Source organism: Leopardus geoffroyi, chromosome C1, assembly GCF_018350155.1.
Source record: "Leopardus geoffroyi isolate Oge1 chromosome C1, O.geoffroyi_Oge1_pat1.0, whole genome shotgun sequence".
Lineage (NCBI taxonomy): Eukaryota > Metazoa > Chordata > Mammalia > Carnivora > Felidae > Leopardus > Leopardus geoffroyi.
The window spans coordinates 51,436,181-51,457,733 of NC_059328.1; the positions used below are offsets into that span (position 1 = coordinate 51,436,181).

The 21,553-nt window shown below is 37.7% G+C and overlaps 1 protein-coding gene across 14 annotated transcripts in view; it reads right to left on the minus strand.

Moving 5' to 3' along the window:
• Nucleotides 1–21,553, minus strand: part of DOCK7 (dedicator of cytokinesis 7) — a 228,122-nt gene that overhangs the window by 193,291 nt on the left and 13,278 nt on the right. For all 14 annotated transcript variants that reach the window (XM_045477649.1, XM_045477651.1, XM_045477648.1 and 11 more), the window contains exon 2: nucleotides 9,399–9,504. In XM_045477649.1, the coding sequence (XP_045333605.1) occupies nucleotides 9,399–9,504 (106 nt within the window). The remainder of the gene's footprint in view (nucleotides 1–9,398; nucleotides 9,505–21,553) is intronic.

A 21,553-nucleotide genomic window follows, 5' to 3' on the forward strand; every position in this document is an offset into this window, starting at 1 on the left:
ATGACATAGAAATAATCATAAAAGAAAAATCTGATATATCTAAAGACAGTTAAGAAAATGAACAGACAAGCCCCACTGAGAGAAAATATTCACAAAACATATTTAACAAGAGATTGGTGTCTAGAATATATGAAGAAGTCCTACATCTCGGGGCACCTGGGTGGCTCAGTTGGTTGAGCTTCCAACTTCGGCTCAGGTCATGATCTCACAGTTTGTGAGTTCGGCCCCATGTCGGGCTCTGTGCTAACAGATCGGAGCCTGGAGACTGCTTCAGATTCTGTATCTCCCTCTCTCTCTGACCCTCCCCTGTTCATGCTCTGTCTCTCTCTCTCAAAAATAAATAAACATTAAAAAAAAAATTTTTTTTAGTATAAAAAAAAAGAAGTCCTACATCTCAATAATAACAGAACAAACCACCTCTCAAATGGGGGAGAAAAGCTGATAAGACATTCACAAAGGAAGATAGAGGAATGGCCAGTTAGCACATAAAAAAGTGTTAAACACTCAAAGTCACAAAAGACACACTTCCACTTCCTGGCAGATGGAGTAGACATATTTTTCCCTATTCTTCCCACTAATTAAAACTACAAACCCTGGACAGTCTATATAAAATAAACATCAGAAGACTCCAAGGGCAGCTGGCTGGCTCAGTCAGTTACACGTCCGACTCCTGGTTTCGGCTCAGGTCATAATCTCACAGTTTCATGAGTTTGAGCCCAGTGTTGGTCTCTGCGCTGGCAGTGCAGAGCCTGCTTGGGATTCTCTCTCTTTCCCTCTCTCTCTCTGCCCCTCCCCTATTCATGCACAGTCTCTATCTCGGAATAAATAAACTGAAAAAAAAAAAAGACTGTACGGGGCCCCTGAGTGGCTCAGTTGGTTAAAAGCTTCTGACTTCAGCTCAGGTAATGATCTCATGGTTCGTGGGTTCGAGCCCCACGTTAGACTCTGTGCTGACAGCTCAGAGCCGGGAGCCTGCTTCAGCTTCTGTGTCTCCCTCTCACTTTTTTCCCCTCCCCTGCTCACACCGTCTGTCTCTTTTTCTCTTTCTAAAATAAACATTTTTTTCAAGACTCTAAAAGGTAGAGAAAAAGGCAAATAAGCAGGGATCTTGGAATGCAAGGAATGGCACAACAGTGGGTTACCTAAAATTTCTTTTTGCCTTATGTACTCCAGACTTGTAGCTAGAAAAGCTCACAAACCAGAAACACCAAAAAAGATGATGCAAGCTGGGGTTAGCGGAAGCCCCAACAAAATCCTGTTCTTCCCAGCCAAAGAACCAAGAAAGGGGCAAACCAAGAAAGGGGCAAAGCAAAATAGAAAAGTTTTAGACAATAATCACTCTACTGCAGCCAAACACAATGTGAAAAACTGTGGACCCACCCTATCTACACAAGCAAGGCCAAGTGGAAAGCTAGACTTCACCCTCACAAAGCTGTAACAAGGCATCCAACACTCCTCACCAAGCATGGTATCACAGAAATCAGAGGAGGGAACTAAGATTTTCATACCTCCTGGGAGGTATGAGCCTTCCACCCCCACAGTGTCAGTGGAGACCACATAGGGACTACTCATATGCAGTAATAACAAGGCACTTCTTCCTCTTACAAGGCACTTCTTCCTCTTATTGCTTATCTAAGGAGGTCTACATATAATACAATAAAGGTAAAGGGATGAAAAGGTACATAAAATTTCTAGACTTCACCTAAATTGGTAAAATGTCAATACCAGTTTTGTGATTAAATTATGTGCATATAATATCTTAAGCAACCATTAAAAAGGCTATACAAAGATACGCAATCAATAACACTATAGATAAATCAAAATGGAATTATAAAAAATGTTCAGGTAACCCACAGGAAGATTAAAAAAAAAAACAGAAAAACAAAAAACAGAACAAACAAAAGTTAAAATGGCAGACTAAAGCCCTAGCAGAATAATAACATTAAATGTAAATGATCTACATACACCAATCAAAAGAGAATGACAGAATGAATTTTAAAATATGACCCACCTATATGGTGTACAAAATATTCACTTCAAATAAGACAATATAAGGAAGTTAAAATAGGGGAATGGAAAAAAAATATACCATACAGACATTAATCAAAAGAAAGCAGAAGTCACCGTATTAGCATCAGTTAAGTAGACTTCAAAGCAAAGCAAAGTAGTATATAAAAAGGGCCATTACCAGGGTGCCTGGGTAGCCCAGTCAGTTAAGCGTCTCTTGATCTCAGCTCAGGTCATGATCTCACAGTTTGCAGAATGGAGCACAAAGCCTGCTTGGGATTCTTTCTCTCCCTCTCTCTCTCTCTGACCCTCCCTTGCTTGTGCACGCTCTCTTTCTCTCTTTCTCAAAATAAATAAATAAACTTTAAAAAGGGGGGGGGAGGACACTATCTGATGATAATAGCTATGATCCAACATGAAGACACAGCAATCTTAAAGGTGTATGTACTAAATAACTATAAATTATGTGAAACAGGGGGCGCCTGGGTGGCGCAGTCGGTTAAGCATCCGACTTCAGCCAGGTCAGGATCTCACGGTCCGCGAGTTTGAGCCCCGCGTCGGGCTCTGGGCTGACGGCTCAGAGCCTGGAGCCTGCTTCCGATTCTGTGTCTCCCTCTCTCTCTGCCCCTCCCCCGTTCATGCTCTGTCTCTCTCTGTCCCAAAAATAAATAAACGTTGAAAAAAAAATTTAAAAAAAAAAAATAATAAATAAATAAATAAATTATGTGAAACAAAAACTAACATAACTGAAAGGAAAAATAAGACATATCTACAATTATAACTGGAAACTTCAAGACATCTCTCTCTCGACAACTGATAGACAACCAAAGAGAAAACCAACAAGGATATGGTAAAACTCAACAGCAACATCAACTAACAGGATTTAACTGACATTTAAAACAGTCTACCTGATAAGAGAATAAACACTCTTTTCAAAACCCCAAAAAGCATAGAGGTGCCTGCATGGCTCAGTCAGTTAAGTGTCTGACTCTTGATTTCAGCTCAGGTCCTGATCTCAAGGTCATGAGATTGAGCCCCAGGAGAGATTCTCCTATCCCTTTCCCTCAGCCCCTCCCCTACTTGCTGTCTCTCTCACAGAATAAATAAACATTAAAAAAAAAAAAAAAAAAGCCCAAAAAAGCATATACCAAGACAGACCATATCCTGAGGCATAAAACCAACCTCAACAAATTTAAAAGACCTGAAATCAGAGTGTATTCTCTGACCATAACATAATCAAATTAGAAATTAGCAACAGAAAGATAACAGGAAAATCTCCAAACACTTAGAAACTAAATAATGCACTTCCAAATAACCTATGAGTCACAGAAGTCTGAAAAGTGAAATTTAAAAAATATACCGAACTAAATGAAAATACATAATACAATTTGTGGAATCAGGGAAATGCAACCAAAAACACAAGATACTAGTTCATATCCATCATTGGAAAACAAGTGCAGGAGAGGATATAAAGAAATTGGAAACCTTTTGAATGTTCCCAAAATATCATACCAAAAAAAAGAATTACCATATGATCTACTAATTCCATGTCTATGTACTCCACCCAAAAATTGCAAATCAAGACTCAGATTACTTGTATGCTCGTATTCATAGCAGCAATACTACCAAGAGCCAAAAGGTGCAAACAACCCAATGTTCATCAACAGATGAATGGATAAACAAAATGTGATATACACATAAAATGGTATATTCTTCAGTCTTAACATGGATGAAACTTTGAAGCATTGCTGAGTGAAATACACCAGAGACAAAAAGACAAATATCATATGATGGTACTTTATGTGGTACATAGAGGAGATAAATTTATAGAGACAGAAATAGAATAAATATAACTGGGGACTGGAAAGAGAGGGAAGCAGGGAGTTATTATTTCATGAGTACGAGGTGTCAGCTTAGGATAATGAAAAATTTCTGGCAATGGATAGTAGTAATAGTGGTGATAATTGCACAACATTGTGAATGTGCTTAATGCCACTGAATTGTATACCTAGAAATGGTTAAAATGATCAATTTTATGTTATGTATAGTTTACCACAATACAAATAGATACTACACAAAAAGATAGATAGATAGATGATAGATAGATAGACAGATATAAAGACACACAGACAGACAGATTTAAGTGAACCTTTTTTTTAATCTTTTTAAGTCAATGCTTCTCTGCCCAGGTATTACTTGCAGGGCAGCACACCTTTCAGGATTCAAAGTGTCACAAACGACTATTCATTGAAAATAAAGACAAAATTTGGGAGTCCTTGTATATGTCTAATTCAGAATTAATCTTCCCTCAAAGAATGACCAGCCATATCAAAAGTAAGTCTTAGGGTAGGGAAGGAAGCTATGACACTCTCTTTAAAACACTAAATATAGGATAAATGATCTTGTTCCCCAAACTCACACAGGTCACTGGCTTTCAAGGTACGGTATTAGTTAGACTTGGATCATGGAAACAAATTTATTTTTTTTTTTTTTTTTTTTAAATTTTTTTTTTTTTTTCAATGTTTATTTATTTTTGGGACAGAGAGAGACAGAGCATGAACGGGGGAGGGGCAGAGAGAGAGGGAGACACAGAATCGGAAACAGGCTCCAGGCTCTGAGCCATCAGCCCAGAGCCCGACGCGGGGCTCGAACTCACGGACCGCGAGACCGTGACCTGGCCGAAGTCGGACGCTTAACCGACTGCGCCACCCAGGCGCCCCAACAAATTTATTTTTGATACAACTATCTCTCTTCTTTCTGATGCCCAGCAGAGACAGATGCTTGGGTTAGTCTTGGAATATGGTGATGAACTGATTACAATTATAAATTATTTTGCAAGGCTCCAAGGAAAGATCCTGTATTCACTGACCCAAAGCAAGAGACTGCAACATGATTTTATAAAAGAAAGTGGCTGGGCAATACCTAGGGTTGAAGGGTGATGAGAAGCAATAGTGAAACACTACAAAACCTCTCACAGGCAATGTTAAGATATTGTCTTATTTCAACAATCATTGTGTTGGAATTTGATATATTTAGTGCTAAGATCTCTTTCAATCCTTTCTGATACACCATCAAAAATTCTGGTATTTGATCAGAGATTGTTTTGGGCTGGGGCAGAGGAGGATACAAGGGTGATACGCTGAAGAGTTTCTTTTTGAGGTGATGAAAATGTTCTGAATTGACTGTGGAGACTGTTGCACATTTCTGTGAACATATTAAATCCACTGATTTTGTCAATTAAATGGGTGAATTGTTTGGTATGTGAATTAAAACTCAATAAGGCTGTTAAAAAAAAAACAGAATCTAATCAGTTATAGGAAATACAGAAGATAGAAGAACGAGTCTATAAGGGAAGAAATTTCAAAAAGGTTGAACCAGAATCTAATCAGTTACAGGAAATGATACAGAAACAAGTCTACAAAAAAGCAAACATAAAATCCAAAAGGCAGGCAATTCTATAAGACAACTAATTTGATTTTCTCAACAAGTCAATGGCATAAAATCAAACAAAGTTAGAAGCTGGGGGAGACAGGGGCGCCTGAGTGTCTCAGTCAGTTAAGGATCTGACTCTTGGTTTTGGTTGAGGTCAACATCTCACAGTTCATGAGTTCGAGTCCCACAAAAGGCTCTACACTGACACTCCAGAGCCTGCTTGGGATTTCTCTCTACCTCTCTCTCTGACCCTCCCCACTTTGCTCTCTCTCTTTCTCGCTCTCAAAAAAATAAATAAATAAAAATTAAAAAGTTAAAGAAGAAGAAGAAGAAGAAGAAGAAGAAGAAGAAGGAGAAGAAGGAGGAGAAGAAGAAGTAGTAGTAGTAGTAGTTGCTGGGGGAGGGAGAAAATGCTTTGTTTGTTTTTGGTTTGGTTTTAACACAAGTGATCTAAGACTAAATCCCATCTATAAATTTTATTTGGATCTCCATTTGAATAAACCAACTATGAAGATATTTATGAGATAATCAAAGAAATCTAGCATGTACTGTATATAAGATGATACCAAGGAATTACTGTTAATTTTGTTAAGTGTGATAACAGCATTGTGGTTAAGTAAGAAAATAACAATGTCTACACTAGTCTATTTCTGTGTATGTTTAAAGATTCTCATAGTTTGGGGGCGCCTGGGTGGCGCAGTCGGTTAAGCGGCCGACTTCAGCCAGGTCACGATCTCGCGGTCCGGGAGTTCGAGCCCCGCGTCGGGCTCTGGGCTGATGGCTCAGAGCCTGGAGCCTGTTTCCGATTCTGTGTCTCCCTCTCTCTCTGCCCCTCCCCCGTTCATGCTCTGTCTCTCTCTGTACCAAAAATAAATAAAAACGTTGAAAAAAAAAATTTAAAAAAAAAAAATAAATAAAAATAAAAAAATAAAAATAAAAAAAAAAAAAAATAAAGATTCTCATAGTTTAAAAAAGTACTTTACCACTGAGAATGCAAGAAGAAAAATTGCAGTCATCAAGCTCTGACAACCCTTTGAAGGAACTGTGTTGCAAAGAAGAGCAAAGATATACTGGAGGCTGGGGACAGGTAGAAATGTAGGGCAAAAAAGCAGGATTTTTTTTCATAGGAGAAATAATAGTATGTTTGTATACTGATGGGAATGATCAGGAAAATAAAGAGCAAAGGTGATAAAAGAGAAGAGAGAATTCTTAAAGTACTATATTTGAATAACAGAGAAGTAGGGATTAACTAATCCCTCCACTTGTTCACTAGTGGTTCATCTAGAGTAACAAGTAAACAGGTAGACTACATGGGTACAGATGACAATCGGTGAACACAAATGCTGGTAGGAGTATGTGGAAGTTCTTTTCTGACTGTTTCGATTTTCACAAGTGCAATATGAAGCCAAGTCATCCTAGGAGTGAAAATGGGAATCAGCAATTAGGGGCATGGAATAAGTCAACTAAAATAGTAGGAGAATGAATGGACTAGGAAAATATACTATTTGCCTGGAAATGTTAAAGCCAACGTAAGTGAGTGGTCATAAACTGAGACCAGTCAATGGGATTGTGTTTTCTCGAGCCACACTCAGCTAAGTGCAGGTATGAAACAAGCAGAGAGCTGGATTTGAAAAGCACTTCTGGGTGTGCTGATGACATGAGAAGTTAAGGAACTCAAGGGTATGTATATGCAAGAGAGTAATTATGACGATCAACAAATAATTTAAGATTGGTAAGGAAAGAAAAGAAAACATTGAAAGGTGAGGGCAGGAAAAAGTTAGTAGAATCATGGATTCTAGATTCTGGTGGCGGTGAAAGACAGCTGGGAGTCAGGATACCAAAACAAGAGAGCAAGAAAGATAAGACGTAGTAGCCAGAGAGTAAGAAGCATAAAACTGAGATTACGAAGGGGTTAAAATTATTTATAATGACCAAATCTAAGGTATGACTATGGAAGTGAGTAGCTGAGGTATGATACGAGACATAGGTTATCAGTACAGAAAAGGCGTTCAAGATTCTGAGAGGGTATTAAAAGAATCACCTCCATGTACATTGAAATCACTCAGAAATCCATATATTCTAAAGTTTCTCCAATCAGCATGTAACTGTTATTAAATTTCATCTTTAAAACTTTTAAAAACACAAACATTATAAACATGTCATTATAAGGCAATCAAACTGTTATATTCTGTCATACCATCTTTTTTCAATAATTGGTACCGTTTAGTACCTAAATGAAGTGTTAATAGGGCACCTGGGTGGCTCAGTCGGTTAAGGCTCTGACTTCAGGTCAGGTCAGGTCAGGTCATGATCTCACGGTTTTGAGTTCCAGTCCCGCATAGGGCTCTGCTGTCAGCGCAGAGCATGCTTTGGATCCTGTCTCCCTCTCTCTCTCTGCCCCTGCCCTGCTTGAACACGCATGCACGCACTCTCTTCCAAAAATAAATAAACTTTAAAAAAATAAGTGTAAATACATAATTCCACCAAAGTCACTTTTTTTTTTAATGTTTTTATTTATTTTTGAGACAGAGAGAGAGCATGAGCAGGGGAGGGGCAGAGAGAGAGACACAGAATCTGAAACAGGCTCCAGGCTCTGAGCTGTCAGCACAGAGCCTTATGCGGGGCTCAAACTCACAGACTGTGAGATCACGACCTGAGCTGAAGTCCGACGCTTAACCGACTGAGCCACTCAGGCACCCCCCAAAATTTTTTTTTAATGTTTATTTATTTTTGACAGAGAGAGAGAGAGAGAGAGAGAGAGAGAGAGACAGAGCATGAGCGGGAGAGGGGCAGAAAGAGAGGGAGACACAGAATCCAAAGCAGGCTCCAGGCTCTGAGCTGTCAGCACAGAGCCCGATGCGGGGCTCAAACTCGCGAACTGCAAGGTCATGACCTGAGCCAAAGTCAAACGCTCAACCGACTGAGCCACCCAGGTGCCCCCAAAAGTCACTCTTAACTACTTTTTTAATTTTTGACAAATAGAGGCATAGTTTTAATTTATATTCTTACTCTAATAAGTACCCATTTTTTTGGGGCGCCTGGGTGACTCAGTCGGTTGAGCGTCCGAATTCGGCTCAGGTCATGATCTCGCCATCCGTGAGTTTGAGCCCCGCGTCCGGCTCTGTGCCGACAGCTCAGAGCCTGGAGCCTATTTCAGATTCTGTGTCTCCCTCTCTCTCTGACCCTCCTCCATTCATGCTCTGTCTGTCTCTGCCTCAAAAATAAATAAACGTTAAAAAAAAAATTTAGAATAAGTATCCATTTTTTATCAAAATTGATTATTCTCATGCCAGTTTCCTTAATAAGAAAACCCACATTTAGGGCCACCTGGGTGGCTCAGTGGGTTAAGCATCCAACTATTGATTCTGGCTCAGGTCATGATCTCAGTTTGTGAGACGGAGGCCATCAGGCTCTATACTGACAGCATAGAGACTGCTTGGGATTCTCTTTCTCCCTCTCTCCCTGCCCCTCTCCCCCTTTCACCCTCAAAATAAATAAATAAAACTTTAAAAAAAGAAAAAAACATGTTTATGTCTCTGACATAGCACCTGGTTAAGGCAATGATTCAATAATTGTATATTCCCTTCTATTAAAGGGGACATACAATACTACAAATCCACATATTTATCTAATGCTGCCTTCAGTAACTATTTCTAGAACAGATTCCTAAAGGTTCCTGTAATGAATCAACTTGGATCTGGGAAGTCTTACCTATAAAGTTCCAGAGTTGATAAATCCTGAATGTAAAGTTTCAAAGTTGACTCAGAAATCAACACCTGTATCACACCTACTAACATTATTCTCCAACTCAAATTTCAGGAAAGACAGGGGTAGCAACAAGTAAGTTTATGAGACTACTGATGGAACCCAAAACCCATTGGTCTTGTCTTTCCACTATTTTGTCATGGCCTCGTCAGTAACACACCAGTAACATCCCATATTTTAAATATGCTACTTACTGTGGTATGATGGGATATATTACCAACAATGTTGAGGTTTTTGAGCAGTTGGGGAGAACCACTGTATTGTCCAGAGATCTGCTTCCTGACTTCAGCAGCCACAGTTCTACAACAAAGAAAGCAAATATATTATTTTAAAAAGAAACAACCGGGGCGCCTGGGTGGCTCAGTCGGTTAAGCGTCCAACTTCAGTTCAGGTCATAATCTTGTGGTTCATGAGTTCGAGTTCCGCATAGGGCTCTGTGCTGACAGCTCAGAGCCTGGAGTCTGCTTCAGATTTTGTGTCTCCCTCTCTCTCTGCCCCTCGCCTGCTTGCATTCCATCTGTCTGTCTCTCTCTCCCTCAAAAAGAAATAAACATATAAAAAAATTAAAAAGAAAACAACTTAGTTTAAAATGGTAAGAAACTAAGTATATTAAATATCCATTTAAAAACCAACAAAATCTCAGAGTATCAATAGGGTCATAAATTTGTAAGATATTTCAGTAAATACTGCCTATAATTACAGTACAACATCTTTATGCTGATGTAGGACACAAAAGTGAAAGCCAACTTACAGAAGGTTTTTTTTGTATATGGCATTTCAGGGAACATATTTTGGCTTACGACAGAGCAAGAAGCTATAATAAGATATATATATTAAAATGTGCATATCTTAAAGATATAAAATTCTAAAATATTTTATAAACAAAGAATTAGGAAGAAAAAAACTCTTCTTTCCTATCTAATATTGTTAGCTCTTCATTCACGCCCCAGAAAACTATTCCCTATTTTTACTTAAGTAACAGAAAATCACCTTAATACTATGGCATTAATGGCTTTCCACGATCTGACCCTAATCACCTGGTTCCAGCCTTGCATGTCCTTTCCCAAATTCTTGTCAGTGAACATAAATTGTTTTCCACAATGTTGTTTCTGTCCTGTATCCACAAATTCAATTCTTAACTAGTTTTAAGGGTAAAACCTAAATGACAGGAACTGTATACAAACTTATGATAGCTCACCCCAAACAAAAATAATTCCACCTTTCATTAAGACTTTCATTTATAGGGGCGCCTGGGTGGCGCAGTCAGTTAAGCGTCCGACTTCAGCCAGGTCACGATCTCGCGGTCCGTGAGTTTGAGCCCCGCGTCGGGCTCTGGGCTGATGGCTCAGAGCCTGGAGCCTGTTTCCGATTCTGTGTCTCCCTCTCTCTCTGCCCCTCCCCCGTTCATGCTTTGTCTCTCTCTGTCCCAAGAGTGAATAAACGTTAAAAAAAAAAAAAAAAAAAAAGACTTTCATTTATAATCTAATGCATTTTCCTCCTTCCTAGTTATTTTTTCCACATTTTATATACACTCTATATAAAAAGAGGCAGTGTTTAATTCACCATTGTTTTCCCTAAAATATTTAGCATGTGGCACTCAAAACAGGTGACTGGTTAGCCCTATGAAATATACAATATTACTGAACTTTTTGACAAATGAAGTAAATCACAAAAGAATTACCATAATACAACAGATAAATCTTTATTTGAATTAGGATTAGAGTTTAAAAGTTCCACAATTTCAAGCTGGTTAGTGACCCTTGGGGGCATACTAGTATTTCAAATTTACTGAAATAGCATTTCTGAAACAGAAATATTTTGGAAATTCAAATGACTTTTGGGGCACCTGGGTGGCTCAGTTAGTTAAGCATCCAACTTCAGCTCAGGTCATGATCTCACATTCCGTGGGTTCGAGCTCCAGGTCGGGCTCTGTGCTGACACCTCAGAGCCTGGAGCCTGCTTCGGATTCTGTGTCTCCCTTTCTCTCTGCTCCTCCCCTGCTCATTCTCTCTCTCTCTCTCTCAAAAATAAATAAATATTAAAAAAAGAAAAAAGAAATTCAAATGACTTTATACCTCATTAGTCTCCCATTTTCCTTACATTTTCCAAAACTATAAAGCAAAATATTCAGTGAGTCCCAAATCCAATAAATAACATCCCCGCATTAGTAACATTTTTATTAAATAGAAATTATAACCCCCCAAAAAAGAAATTATAACACAACATAAAATAAACACCACTATCCATAGATTTTGTGCAATTAACTTTCTGTAGTCACTATCTAACTTCTACACTACGATCACCAACTGGCCACTTCCTTATTTTACAAAACTAGCCTTCTGGGTTTTGCTTTTTTTTTTTTTTTTTACTCTTTTCCAAAATCTAAACCCTACTTTCTCCTAGCATTTTACTGCAAAGCAGCTGAAACAGGTCTAATGACCTGGTTTCTGGGCCAGCTTGATGATACTTGCGTCCTGCAGTGTTCTCATGCTCTGAATTCAGAGCCCTTTGCATCTTGGTCCCCGTTCAAATTTCCAGCTGAATTTCTACAAAATCTCATTTTCCAAAAAGTATCTAAATTTATGATACAATCTTTCCCCTCTTTCTTCTCTTCCATACCCCTTTCCTTTTTTCATATTCAATCATTCCACACATTGTCAAGCACTGTTTTGAGCCTACTACTCAATTAGAAACTTTTCATACAAAGGTGAAAAAGTTTTTCTTTAAATCTCAAGATACTGAATTACCTCAGTGATCTGAGGTACTTTAGAACATTTTTGTGTGTTATAAAAGACTAATTCGTTATTCATAACTGCTAGAACCTAGAAGTTTATCCTTCAGTAGGTAAATGGATATACAAAGTGTGGTACATCCATACAATGCAATATTATTCAGCAACAAGAAGAAATAGGATATCAAGTGACAAAAAGACATGGAAGAACCTTAAAAGAATACTGCAAGTGAAACAATCCAGTCTGAAAAGTTTACTTACTGTAGGACTTCAACTATGTGACATTCTGGAGAAGGCAAAACTATGGAGACATTAAAAAACATACGGGTTGCCCAGGTTGGAATGGGGAGGAAAAGGAAGAGACAAATAAATAGTGCATAGGGAATTTTTAGGGCAGCAAAACAATTCTGTATGATTCTACAATGGTAGATAGATTCCTTATACATCTGTTAAAACCTGCAGAATGTACAACACAAAGAGTAAACCCAATGTAATCTAAGGACTGTAGTTAATAATAATGTATCCATATTGGCTCATCAATTAAAACAAATGTACCACACTAACTCAGGATGTTAATAACAAGGGAAACTTGCTGGGGAAATATAGAAGGGAATTCTCTGTACTTTCCACCAGATGTGAGAAGACAAGAAAGTTCACTTCAGTTTAGAATTTCCCTTAGTCTTCTTAATGAAGCCTATATTATGGGTGCTCACTATTATGCTTAGTTTAAAGGCCTTAAAATCTCCTGATTCCTTTAAGACTTAGATGAGAATATGAAAAAGTTTTTCGTAGGGCAACATAGAACAAATATTCTGTGTCTCCCTTCCTCAGAGTTGTTCAACTCGGTCTACCAATCTCAGCACCACCTCACTGTTTCTGGGGCTAAACCATGAGTAATCTGAATTTCATCAAACACAGGATGTCATTAGTTGTTAAGACCTGCTACTACTTCATGTACAGCTAAAAAAAAAAAAAATTGCCAATTAACCACCATACCATCAATTAAGTGGAAGACATATCCTGTTTTCAGAAGATGTTAAGCAGTGAAACTTAAGTGAAATATGGTTTCCTCAAAAAGAGATGATCTTTTCTTTATTAAAAGAGACATACAAGAAAAGATAATCCCCATGCTACAAATATTTGTCTTATTTCTATATGACAAAATTTCCCCAAAAAACAAAATTAGTAGTAACTTGAAAATAAAAACCATTTCCATATGGGCTATATGATAGCAATAAAAATATTGCCCAAACAAGGGATGTATTCATACTGAGACCCTCTGCATGAAAAGATTTCATGGAATGGTACTGAGAAAATTTTCCCAAGAAATAAAATCTCTTAACCACACTATGGCCCGAAGTATTCAAGACAAAAAAAATGCTGAATAAATATATCTCCTATATCAGTTAAAGTCCTTTATCATAAAAGAGTCCTTACTTACCCACAGGGAATAGTTCTAAGACCCCCAGTGGATGCCTGAAACGCTGGATTATACTGAACCCTATCTGTATGTTTTTTCCTATACATACTTACCTATGAAAAAGTTTAATTTACAAATGATGAGTATTAAGGAGGGCACTTGTTGGGATGAGCAATGGGTGTTATATGTAAGTACTACACTGTATGTTAACTAACTTGAATTTAAATAATTTTTTTAGAAGTGAGGCAAAGAGATTAACAATAATAAAATAGAGCAATTAAACAATATACTGTAATAAAAGTTATATAAATGTGTTCTCTCAAAATATCTTATTGTACTGTATTCTTTTTTCTTGTGATGTGAAATGATAAATGCCTACATAATGAGACGAAGTGAGGTGAATGCTGTAGGCACTACAACGTGACATTAGGCTACTACTAAAATGAGACATGCTGGATGGTCAGAAGGAGAATCATCTGCTCTCTGACTGAGGTTGACAGCGAAAAGTAAAACTGTGGATAATGGGAGACTACTGTAGATTGCTTTTTCCAATAATTATTTTTCCTACTCCTAGTGATAGCTCTATAGCAGGGAAATACAGGGAACCCTTTTTTACTTCTAATAAGCTATTAATATTAACTGCAAAGTGGAAAGAATAAATCAAAAATTCCATAGGTACTCATGCTCCTAAATTATGAGAAAATACCGTCTTCCCCACCCAAAAGAACATGATGGAATACTTGACCTATTTGCCTTCTTATCAATTCTCTCCATTTCCACAAGCTCCCTCATTATGTCAACAGGCATTATAATTTTCACAAGAGAAAGCACTCACTAAGGTCATTCACCATAGGATATTGGAAATAACCAACAAAGGACTCACATCCTGAAGGAAATTATGTTGCATTTAATCTTTCTTCTAATCTCCTCCCACTTTCAGATGCCCCATCTGACTATGATTTCCAGAATGACCAATCTGGGCCTCTCTCATCTCTAGTCATTCTTCATGGGATCAGAAGTAAAACCTTAGTAAAGATGAGTAAGGAGAGGGGAGTCTGGTAGACCTTAACCTCTCTTGATCTCAGGGTTCTAAGTTCAAGTCCCACGTAGAGCTTACTTAAAAAATAAAATAAATCTAAAAACAAATAAATACAATTTAACAAAAAAGAGGAGTAAGGAGAGTTTAGACAAAAATAAAAAAGAGTTTAGTTGAGCTTTTCCTATAAAGTCACAAAAAAGAGCCACAATGTTCTATGTCAAAGAAGAAAATAAGATCTCTTGGAACTGGCACTGTTTATACATAACATAAAAGTCAGAGAAGAAGGGAAGGGTAGAAGGATACACCAGGCAATATATCAGGTAAGAGAATACATCAGAGACAAGGCAAAAAAGGACTAGCTAAAAATCCCCAAAAGAAAATGGAAAAGAGCAGCTGATAGATACTCCAGTGTTATGACTATCCAAACCCAAGATTGGTGACTGACGGGTTGAATCATAGTTGTACCACTGTGTATAGTTGGCATTAAAGATAATGAAGAGCAAAATTAAAAAAACAATCGATTAGATCTAGGCCACCTCTGACCCGGTAAGGATGTGGAAAGAGGGGCCGTGAGCCTCACCGTTAGCAATCTTTGGGGGTTGCGGTGGGTCAGTGACAAGCATGCACCTGGCCAGCATTTCTGCCGCTTTGCCTGGGAGGACTCAAACTGGCACCTGGAAACTTTAGGAAGACGTGATTTTCAAAAGTAATTATGAAAACATTTGTCATTGGAATTAGTGGTGTGACAAATGGCAGGAAGATAACACTGGCTAAGAAACATCTCCCAAACTGCAGGATCATATCTCAGGATGATTTCTTTAAGCCACAGTCTGAGATAGAGACAAATACAAATGGATTTCTGCAGTATGACATGCTTGAAGCACTTAATGTGGAAAAAATGATGTCCACCATTTCCTGCTGGATGAAAAGCCCAAGACACTCACTGGTATCAACAGACTGTGGAAATGCTAACGGATTTCCCATATTAATCACTGAAGGCTTCCTTCTCTTTAATTATAAGCCCCTGACACTCTATGGAACATAGGAGCTACTTTCTGACCACTCCATATGAAGAACGTTAAGGGGAGGAAGAGTACAAAGGTTTACGAGCCTCCAAACCCTTCCAGGGTACTTGGATGGCCACGTGTGGCCCATCTATCTAAAGCACAGACAAGAAATGGAAACATCAGGTGGGAAATGGTTTACCTAGGCAGAACAAAATCTGAAGAGGACTTCTTTCCACAAATGTATGAAGATCTACTATAAGAACTAGCAAAGCAAAAGTGTTTGCAAGTAGCAACATAAAGATGGAATGGACTGAATCCTTCCTGAAATGAATTAGGAAACTCAAAGGAGTATGTTTAAGAACCTTTAAAATACACAATATGTAGTTTGGTTGATGACAGCCATTGGTTCATTTGTTTGTGTTATCACACATGGTTTCCCCAATATGTGGAACAGTAAATAGTGGTCTATACCTTTGATATAGGAATTTACCTTGATAAGCTGTTCTCACTCCAAGGGGTGCAGAGATACAGCATAGCTCACAAACAATGAGTCAGTTCCTCTAATGATTGTCAAACTTTTCTGAATGGGACCCAGAGTACAAAATAAGGCTTACATCACAATCCAGTATATATGCAATCTATTATGTCTGTATGTGTCAATGTGTTTGTGTATATATGTGTCTCTGTACATACAAATACAAACGTGTATGATGTGTGTGTTTATATACACACATATCAAGTAACACAAAGCATTTACCTTAGATATAATGCACGGTGATATTTTTCTACTTGTAATTTTTTTTTAATATTCATTACTGTCCAATGCCACTGCCTACCTCCTGCAAATAAAGGCTTTTTTAGGAGTAGCAGTCACATTGGATAAATCAAAATTTACTAGAAAAAAAAAAAGAAAACAATAGATTAAAGAAATGCAACATTGTGTTACCTCCTAAGTATCTGTGCCAAAAAAATGTTTAACCTGAATTAAATCAAACCTATACATCTAACACCCAGTTTACAGGAAATACAGAGAACACTAAAACAAACTAGTGCCAAAGGAAGCAATCAGACAAAAACCAGAAGGCAGGTCATTCTGTACCACAAGTCTCTTCAACAAATTAGCATGATGAGTATCTAAAGACAGAGTAACTTTTAGCATAAAAAAGACATCATATGAAAAAAGTAAAGTCTACTTAAAAGAAGAAAAAAAGACTGAGAGATAAAACTAAATGTAATGGATGGTTCCTAACTGGATCCTGATTTGAACAAACAGGCTACAAAACACATTGTTGGGGATAATGAGAAATGTGAATATGGACAAGGTATAACACAATGAAGAATTATTGTTTTTTTAATGTGTGTAACAGTACTATTATAGTAATCCAAGAAATGTCCCTATATTTCAAAGATACAAATGATGTCAGCAATTTAGCTTTAAACTCTTCAGTTATTATCAATCTACCCTAATGGACAAAACTAACTAACTATGGAGTACAGATGAGGCAAATACCCTTCGAGAAGCATATCATGTTCTCTATAAAGCCCTGCCTGATTATTTCTGTTCTGTTCCACTCAGATTAGATACTCCTCCTCTGTCCTTTTCAAGTACTCTGTGTTCATCCATATACATTCAAGGAAACAGTTTCCAGGAGGCTAATTCAGACAGGCAGCAGACTAGCCACACTGCTTTTCACCATGGACTAAGAACCTGGCCTTGCTGACAACGTTTGATTTCAAGAGTAGGAAAGCCCAAATGTTTGTAAACATTCTCTTTGATAGAAGCACATAAATTGCAAGGCAGGTTCTTCTGGAATACTAATGCAACCCTCCAATATAAAAGTATGGTTGAAGAAAAAAAGGTACAGTGAAGGATTTGAGAACTTGGCTTCTCAGGCTTGGCACATTCTCACTCTTCAGAGGCACCTTTGCAATTTCTTGAGGAATTAGGGAGGACAAGGAAACTTTACTTCTGATTGGAGTATGCTATTCTGGCTCTTATCTTGTACAAATGTCTCAAAGCATGTTAATTTCTGCCATTAAAGAAAATGTATATTCTTTAATTCTGTCTGGTGGCACTTTTCTATCAAAAACTATCTCCTTGTGATAACCAAACAATATCACAGACATAGCATCTATCAGATTGTTCTGAAATCTATTTACCTATCTCCTTGCAAGAAACCAAGCAGTAAAAGGTGGGACTTCATTTACCTTTGCACCCTCTAGCAGAGTGCCTGGCATATCCTGAGTACTTAATAAATGTTTAAGCTGAAGTGAAAAAATGGGAATAGAGAGAAATTTTCATAGTTCTTTCCCCACAGGAAAGTAGTTAGGTAAGAATGCTAGAATGGAACAACAGATGTGAGCTTCTTGAAGACAGGGACTATATCCTATTAATCTTTACAACCTCATATTTGAGACAATGGAGAGAGAAAGAGAGAAATGGAGACATGGGTATAAGAGTACAAACAGAGAAAAGGAGATAGGGAGTAAGAATGAATTTTGAGACTACTCAGTTTATGAAACTTCCAAATACCTTTTAGAGAAGACTAATTTGTAAGTATGGTTGGTTTTTAATTGATTGGGAAAGGACAAGGAATTATGACTTTTTATCTATTACTGCCAAACAGGTAAATATTTGCTGGGGGACAGGAGGGTGAAATCTGAATCCACAGAAGAATTCTAAATGTATAACCTTTTCTTTAAGAACCTTGCTGACATCATTAGTGTCCCATTTGCTAAGTGAAACACGGAAATACAATGTTCTATTCCATGTGAAACTCTTCTTTTTAAACAAGATATATGATATTTTCACTTATCTCAAAATAGTCTCTAATATGTCTTTAGCATATCTGCAAAGGTCTGGTTCCAGAACAATTTCAAACCCTACAATTATGTAAATAAAGTTACTATGAGAAGCAGAGGAAATACGATTTTCCAACCTGGAGAAAAAAAAAAGAAACAACTCTATAAAAGAAGACATCTTTTGAAGTAGGTTCCCACCCACCCAAAGTGGGTCTTGAACTCATGACCCTGAGATGAAGAGTCATATACTCTACTGACTGAGCCAGCCAGGAGACCCAGAAAGACATATTTTAAGACAGTAAACAGGGGCGCCTGGGTGGCTCAGTCGGTTAAGCGGCCGACTTCGGCTCAGGTCATGATCTCACGGTCCGTGGGTTCGAGCCCCGCGTCAGGCTCTGTGCTGACAGCTCAGAGCCTGGAGCCTGTTTTGGATTCTGTGTCTCCCTCTCTCTGACCCTCCTCCGTTCGTGCTCTGTCTCTCTCTGTCTCAAAAAAATAAATAAACGTTAAAAAAAATACTATCTCCAACTAAAGACAAAATAAAAAATAAAAAATAAAAAAAGACAGTAAACAAAAGGAGTATGTACCTGGCATTAAAGAATTCAAATTTCACAAAGAGATAAAAACAAAAGGTACATCTCTCTACCATCTCCAATCCCCAGTTCTATTCCCCAAATGTAACCACTTAATATTTTACCAGGTATCCTTCAAGAAAAAGATGAGACAGGGCGCCTGGGTGGCTCAGTCAATTAATCGTCTGACTCTTGCTATCAGCTCAGGTCATGATCTCAAGGTGCATGAGTTTGAGTACCACACTGGGCTCCCTGCTGATAGCACAGAACTTGCTTGGGATTCTGTCTCTGCCCCTCCCCTGCACGCTCTCTTTCTCTCTCTCTCTCAAATAAATACATAAACTTTACAAGAAAAAAAAGATGCATCTACTTTTTAATGTCCACATATGACATCATACAATAAAAAACCTTTTTTGATACCTTATATTATACACTTAATATATCTTGGGAATCTTTCCATATCAGCACATAAAATTAGTAATGGTCTAACACTACCTATCAAGCATTTACAACTTGTGTGCCAGATACTGTGTAAAGGTTAGATTTGTTATACCTCATTTAATCCTCAGAAAAACTCTATGAAGTAGGCATTATATCAGGATACTTAAGCATCAAGAGGTTAAGGTCACATAACTAATAAGGAATAAAACCAAGATCTGAACATGGAGCCCCACTCTTAAACACTGCTCTCCTAATTTTTATCTGCTACAGAGGTCAAGACATGGGTAAACCAGAACATATTTAGCCAGCAGTCTCTATTGGTAAACATTTAGGCTATTTCTAGTTTTTGCAAAGATTATCACTGGAATCCAAGCTCCATTAGAGATTTTTGTCTAAATCTAAAATTATGAATGATCCTTATTTTCTCTTTTGGGCCTTTTGTATTTCTAAATTTCCTGCAGCACCATATATTATTTTATAGTCAGAAAAAAACAGATATTTTTAGATAAACGTCAAAAATAAAGTAACTTCCCAAGCTTATTAAAGGTAGAGAGGCAGGGTTTGTATTCAGATCCACAAAGCTCCTAAGACCTACTTCCTTGAAAGTAAGTTTCCAAAAGTCGATGATTCTAGCTACAGTTCATATTAATGAGTTCTCTAGTCTCAAAAACCTAGCCTATGAGGTCAGCTAAAGATACTCAGTGAAAATGTCTAGTGTATTCACTAACATATTAATAGGAGCACTGTAATTACAACCACCACCACTGTTATGATCTGCTTCCTATCTTTCATGGCTGGCCAAATAAAACTCCTGTCTGAGGCCCTGTCACTTATCAGTTAGCCTGTGTTGAACTCTTCAGGAATTTAGGTTCACAGTGGACCAGTAACCACTAAAGGTCTAAGAAAACAAAAACAGATAGAGGTTGATTTGTTAAAACCAAAGAACAGAAATCCTTCTATATAATACACTTAACATTCAAGACATAGTTCCTTTTGGGGAGAGGATAAGGAAAAAAAGATGTCGATGACTCATGTATCCCATCTGACACAATTTTGGAATAGCATATAAGTCAAAGATTTAGAAAGCACTGTTTGAAAGGGACGTGGATGTCTCCATCACTCTGATCTAGAATATTCCACCATAACTCAATTTCCTCAACTAAAAACATGGTGATAACATTGTTGCCTACCTCATAGAACATACCAGCTTATAACTACACACAAAAAGAATTTAAAAATTTACCATTTGAAAAAATTAACACTGATCTGAAATTGGCAACTAAAAAAAAACTGAGGTGGGGGGGAGATAACCTCTACTGTAAAAAGTCAATCTTCCCAAAAGGAGATAAATGTATCTTCAATTCCACCCTACTTCATAAAAATAAAGCCAGAATCTCCCACAAACATATAAACTATATCCTGTATACAATTAGTTGCTAAGACCTATTCATGCTCTTAAATACTTCTCAAATCTTTTCTTCTCCTTCCCTTTTCTACAGCAACTGCCTACAAATAGTATCATACTTAATGGTGAAAGTCTGAATGCTTTCCTCCTTAGACTGGGGAGAAAGCAAGGGTATCTGCTCTCACTATTCAACATTGTACTAGAGGTTCTAACCAGTGTAGCAGGGGAAGGAAAGAAAGAGACGGAAACAAATCAAGGGTGTTCATATTGAAAAGGAAGAAATAAAACTCTTTACTCACAGCCAACATAATCCTATATGCAGAAAATCTAAGGAACTCGCAAAAAAACTACTAGAAATGGGGCGCCTGAGTGGTTCAGTCAGTTGGGCATTGGATTCTTGATCTCGGCTCAGGTCATGATCTTACAGTTTGTGAGTTCGAGCCCCACACTGGGCTCTGAGCTGACAGGGAGGAGTCTGCTTGGAATTCTCTCTCCCTCTCTCTCTCTGCCCATTCCCCACTCATGCTACATCTCTCTCCCAAAATTAAACAACAACAACAACAAAAAAACCCACAAAAAAAAAAACAAACAAAAAAACACTACTAAAACTAACGAGTTCAGCAAAGTCAGAGGATACAAGTTCAATATTCAAAAGTCAATTGTATCCCGATATACTACAATGAACAAACCAAAAACAAGTTTTTAATTCCATCATGGTAACATCAGAAGCAATACTTAGAAACAGATTTAGCAAAAGAAGGACAAGACTTACATACTGAAAACTTTAAAACTTTGCTGAGAGAGATCAAATAATACCTAAATAAATGAAGACACAGTCTGTTTGTGGATCTGAAGACTCAATATGGTTCAAATGGAAATTCTCCCCAAACTAATTTACAGATTCAGCATAATCCCTACCAAAATCCCAAAAG